The sequence below is a fragment of the Neodiprion pinetum genome, chromosome 2 (genome assembly GCF_021155775.2).
Source record: "Neodiprion pinetum isolate iyNeoPine1 chromosome 2, iyNeoPine1.2, whole genome shotgun sequence".
In the NCBI taxonomy this organism is placed as follows: Eukaryota; Metazoa; Arthropoda; class Insecta; order Hymenoptera; family Diprionidae; genus Neodiprion; species Neodiprion pinetum.
Window position 1 is genome coordinate 21,083,579 of NC_060233.1, and position 6,019 is coordinate 21,089,597.

Genomic DNA, 6,019 nt, shown 5'->3' on the forward strand with positions numbered 1-6,019 from the left:
GTGATGAGATTAATTGGTGTGGCCTAATTTATCACCTGGGAGATAAAAGAGATGGTTAAATTCTGTTACGAGGTTAAATATAGATTGTTTTTCAGTGTCATTCAAATGATCAAGATGTAAGCTGCTCGTTAGGACGTCCAATCTTTCTGACCTACTGTCAGTCAAGAGCACTGTTGCGGCACCGGGACAGGGTGTACTGTCGTCAGGGATAAGAGGATCGGATTGCAGTTGCGCGAGGTCAGTGGACTAGATGGGGCAGAAGGGGGGATTATTAGTCGGTCGCTATGTACACCTGGCGGCAGAAAGAATTGATGAGTTGCTGAGGAGAGGGCCTGGGTGCGAAACGAGGGTTTTGGCGCGGGCATCGCTGTGGGCAGTAGTGCAGTGGGCGTAGCGTTGGGCATGACTGTACTCAGTGGCTCGTCGAAGTCGTCTAGGGTTACTGTTGGGAGGCTTATCTCTACGGCAGATTCGTTACAATTGAACGCGTACGAGTAAGCGATGCCGTTCTGATTTCCAACTGACGCTTCACCACATAGAACATTGTTGCCTAAATCGATGCGTTTAAGGTAACCTACTTTAGTGTCTGGGTTCGCAACTATTAGTGGGATGGCTTTCACGGTACGGGCCTGTATTGTAATTACGCGCGTTTTTTTGGGTGCGGACGAGGGTTTATCGAATTTATTAAAGTGGATTGGCAATGAGGATCCAAGCATCACCGAGTTTGAGTTGAAAGAAATAGTTGCTATCTCTTTTCTTTAGAAGAGCTGGCCTAAGATGCCGTCGTGCGGAATCGGAAACGAGTCAGGGACCAAGTAAAAGGTATGGGATTTATTATTAAAACGTATTTCCGTTTTTGCGATAGTTTGCGTCTTTTTGTCTGTTATACCAGTCAGCCTCAAACATTCGTCGGTTGTTCGTCGTACGAGGGGCCTAATCAAACTTTCTTTGACCAAGTTGACGTCTGCACCGGTGTCAATAATAAATGTAGATATTTTTATCAGCTCGGGGGTGTCGATCGGAATTAGTGGAGGGTCAGCTAAAGCTGTTATGAGGATATAACTTGAAGATCGGAACGCTATTATTTGCATTGCTCGCTGGCGCGTTCTCCCCGCGGGCAATGTTCCCGTTCAAATGTTTATCTGAGCCTGCATTGCTTTGATTAATACGCGGAGAGGATCTACATCTGTCTACTGTGTGGCCTCTGCGATTACAATTGTCGCAGTGTAGTTCTTGGTTTATGTTGCATTCATTGTGGAAGTGGCCCATTCTGCGACATTTGGTACAATATCTTTCACTTTGCAGACGGTAACATTCCGTGACGGAGTGACCCAAGTGGTTACAAAATTGACAACTGCTGGGCAGAGCATCAACGTGGCCAGCAGAACAGGTGTTCGGATCGAGCGCTTGGGTGTAAGGTCTGGGCTCGGTACGAGGTGCTGGTTGATGAGCGTAACCAGGTGTTGTCAATGACATCAGGGGAGGGGGGGGGGATAAAGGAGGCCGCGGTGGGCAGCTGAGATGGTGGAGCAGTATGGGGGGGTAACGGCAGGCACATAAGTGTAGCGGGGGTAAAATATTGTGCAGAGAATTTCATCTGACGGTTAATTAGCTCGGCTTCTTCACCTTCGGCGATTGTCACGGCAGTTTCGAAGGTCGCTAATGGTCTCATAATAGCGATTCTCCACTCCAATTCTGGTCGAAGCCCTCTAATAAACAATCTAGAGGTATCCTTCTTTAGATCATTCAGTAGAAGCGTTGCTAAGTCTGGTGGGTGCTTGGATATGATCGCTGTGCTTATTCCTTCTGATATTGCTCTTATTCTGCACGAGTAATCTATGATGCGCTTATATGGTTGTTGTGTAATTCTATCTAATTGAGCAGATAATTAGCGTATGGGGATATCCGGGCGGTATGCTCGGCTGAGGGCAGTTATGAGGTCCTCGACGTCATTACAGTTAATGCCTATTAAATATTGAGAAGCGGGGCCTGTAACCTTTGATTGCGCAAATTTTGCGACAGTCATTTCATCCGAAGTTTTTATAAGAGTCTTTACGTGACGTTATTGTTCTACAGATGAGTCAAAGGGCATGTTGTGGTCGTCGAAAGGGGGGATTGTCGGCAAGACATCTTTTACTGACCAAAAATTTGAATCGGTTTCGTTAGTTGGTGCCATGTTGATTTAAGCAGGGTATTGCAAGTACAGGAATAAAAATATCAACTTAACACTAAGACTTAGAATAGACTTACAGGGCGAAGGTAAACGCAAAAACCGAGCACAGCACGGTTCTAGGCGGCTGGACGCAGGTGAAACTTGAAGAGGCGACAAACGTCATGCGTCGGCACGAGGAGGGTATAGATGAGGTACTCCGTGGCGTGTTGATAAATAAGTGTGGTAATCCAGGTCTGCGGGCGATGCCACTCTCGGGTCCAAATTCTCGTCTTTACAGGGTTGCAGGAGTCCGAATAACCGGGAAGGGTCCATTCAATATTTTTCGGTTCGAAAGGTGATGTGTTCAGATGCGGTGTGCGGCCTCACTTGGCTATCGCACTGAATTTCTACTCGCTACACAGTTATTCGACGTCGTACGTATCGACGAATTTCAATAGTACCAAAATGTGACGGAGTTATTGAAATTGAGGACTCTTTGCAAAGCCTATGTTCGTGGCGAGTTGAATATGTTCAGCATGCCTGTCACAGTACTTTGTGGGCCAGACTTCGTTCGTAACACGGCTATCACTGATTGGTATGGCGTTAGAATTTTTGAGCACCGAACGCTTTCGTAGAAAACATGCAGCACTGCACTGACGGGTAGGTCAACGGGCAAAACCGCTGCCACCAAAATGTTACGGGGTAGATTGCGTAGGCTCCGATGAGCGGTAATCGGAGCTTATTCCACGCCCAGCCAAGGTGTTATTTGGTTATTATAGGGTCCGTTCACGTCGACTATGCACTCGCGTGCTATTACTCCCAGTGCAGGAAGTGAATGGAATAAAAAGGGATCGGTATTAAGGGAAGGTAAACGATTCAAAGTATATGATTGTTTATTAGTGGTCAATGCAACGAAGTCGGTCAAGGGAAAAAGGTATGGTCTTGGTTCAGAGGGATAGAGGGTTTAGAGGGTACTTCGTACCCCGTCACATTGTTCAATCATCGCACTTCCCTACGTACAAATATCGCTAAAAATAACGAAAGCACGTCCGAGGCCAATACTCCAAAAACGAACGACTAATTATCTTCAAGTGAAATTCTCTTTATAAAGCGAATTTTATTTTATTTCCAAATTTTGTAACGCTCTACGAGAACCATCCACGAGACCTCCGCTTCAAGATACCAGGACACTGCCTGACAGGGGTCACGTACCAGCTCAACACCGACAACCACTGACTACGGATGAACGAATACTGCTGAAAACACTCCCGATGGATGCCTATCTAAGTTGTGAATAGGGTCGTGCGTGATGCACAAACAGCACCTCAAACTATTTAAGACTTATCGGCCAGGAGCCGAACCACGAATCAATGCTTCTACCGCTCGGATGCATCGCCAGACGGCGTACAAACACAACAAAGCCTCCCGTCGACGATACTTATCAGCCTGGAGTTGAACCGACTATGACACCTACTAAGTCGTTGTCCATCAAATAGAGGACGGTTTTCTCTTGATGAACCGTCCTATCGAAGGGCTGTGGCGTGGAATAGGCTAGACTATGCTGACCACGTGGATCTGGTGGATATAGTGTGGGAATCCGGGTCGAGGGCCATCACCACCAGATCCTTCCGGCATGAGGGCTTCGATGAGCGAGGGCCGGGATGCAGCGCCGACGAAATAGCTACAACGGGGAGTACCAGTAAAGCAAGGAGTGAGTTACAGTCGATCGCAAGTCCAAAGGACCGGTGACGTAATATTGTCGCACACCTCAACATCGCAACACATGAGCGGTACGACCTCCCCTCTCACCAACGATACCGCACAGCTGAGGGAAAACATCTCTGACCGCCTTCCGACGTCCCGATACCTCGATACCTGTCGTCGAGGACGAAGAAAAACAAGCGGCGAGGGATTATCGCCGCCTATCCGTGGACCAGACCTCCACGACCTGCTGGTCCAATTAGAATATCGCGAATTCGAGGAAAAATCACATGACAGCAGCACGGCGAAAATCAGGATCATCGCTCGTGTCGACACTCTACGTTCAGCTTTCACTCTAAGAAGACGTGCTATCGCTATATCGTACCGCTATTACTATCTCTACGTTCAGTTTTCACTCTAAGTAGACGCGTTATCGCTATATCGTACCGCTTGTAACAGTTGAATTTAGCCACCAAAGCAGTGACTACGGGACTCAGTGATAGGTAGGTCCGTAGGGAGGGGGGCTTTCACCTTAGCGGTGATACGACGGGTTCGAATCGATCGAGAAGAGAAGCGGGAGACGACGGATGAGGGTTGATCGTCATCACAGTGCACTCTAAATAAAGTAATCATAACGAACGAAGAAATAAAACCGACGAAAATGAAGTAAACGCATACGGATTCCCGATCAAGGAAAAACCACCGAGATATGACGGACGAGGGAATTCGAATTGGCCGGGCACGGAATTAGCGAGCGCAACCGAAGAAATGGGAACTGGGATATGAAGAATATCCTCGATGACACGCTTATGATAAGTTTTTATATATTCTGACCTGTACTATTTTATCTGTAATTTTACGAGTATGCCGTTAATGGAATTGTTATTGTCCTAGATGTCCGCCGTCCCCATTTTATTTCTACAATTTATTTATTATTTTCTGTTATATTTATACTTCTCTTTTATTCGACTTTCATTTATCGATGCATGTCCTTCGCTCATACCAACATCCGAAATTTCGTTTTAAATAAAAACAATAAAAAACAATAAAAGTAATTTGATAGCGGATGATTTTCGTTAATTGCGCGAGGCTCCGCAATTGGAGTTAATCCTAGTCTCAACAAACCGCGAAAACGAAAAGACCGTTACACGCTATTACTATCTCTTGTATCTCTCGTATCGTAGATTAAGTTTCTCGCTTTTGTTACCGCATCGTCGGTGCCTTCTTTATCTACTTTTTTACGTTAGTGAGGTTCCTTTTCTATTTTGTGAATCCGCGAAATTACTTGCAATATATCGTATCTTTATCTCTCTCTTTCTTGCAGTTGGTCTACGTGAGCCACCTGGGCTCGTACCTTATTCTCTATTATCTCTTATCTTGTCCCTTTCTATTTCTTATTGCAAGTAACTTCGCGACTGGTTGACTATCACTCACGCATTTTTAGTGACTATCGCTTTATTTTATTATCTTTCTCTTCTAGAATATCGAAATGTCTAATATCGCTGTATCGCAGCGTGTACTCTTAAATGATCAATTTTTATCCTAGCTATTGAGCATTACTGGTTCGCTATACTTTCTATGATCAATTCATCTTTGTTTCTGTACCTATTACCTTTGATTAATTTATCTTAGTGAGTGTACCGCGTGAGCCATCTTACATCGCCGCGTGGTCCCGCTCGTCGTTCATTTGACATCGGAGTATTGCGCCGTATCGAATTACACCTTTTTCATTATTTTCTTCGCTAATATCGCTGATCGTAGTTGTCCGTAGTCTCTTTGGTTTGTCTTATGTTGCTTAATAATTCTCTTGAATATTATTTGTCTCATCTTAAATTATCTTTCACCGTACTGAACATTATCGCTCTTCCTTTTCGCAATTACCGCAAACTAGAGACTACGTATCATCTGTTATTTTCTATATCTTATAATAATTCTCCACTTGACCCGTTTCCTTGAATTTACCTTGTAATTAATAATTCCCCGTCTCTGTTATATTGCTGATAATTCTGGTAATGTGATACCTATTACAATTTTTGTATTTCGCATGTTTCTTGTAATCGTTTCTCATATTTTATGGTTTACTTGATCAATGTTTAATTTAAGTACCGTATATCTTTTTCTGTTCTGCCTATTTATTATAAAATCGCGTTAATTATTACCTCGAAT

General features: G+C 44.6%; 1 protein-coding gene across 1 annotated transcript; it reads right to left on the bottom strand.

Annotated features, from left to right (window-relative positions):
* Positions 1-1,035: 1,035 nt before the first annotated feature.
* On the bottom strand, positions 1,036-1,476 carry LOC138190371 (CCHC-type zinc finger nucleic acid binding protein-like). Its single transcript, XM_069133153.1, has one exon. It carries the CDS (start codon positions 1,474-1,476, stop codon positions 1,036-1,038), a length of 441 nt encoding a protein of 146 aa, XP_068989254.1.
* Between the last annotated feature and the right edge of the window lie 4,543 nt (positions 1,477-6,019).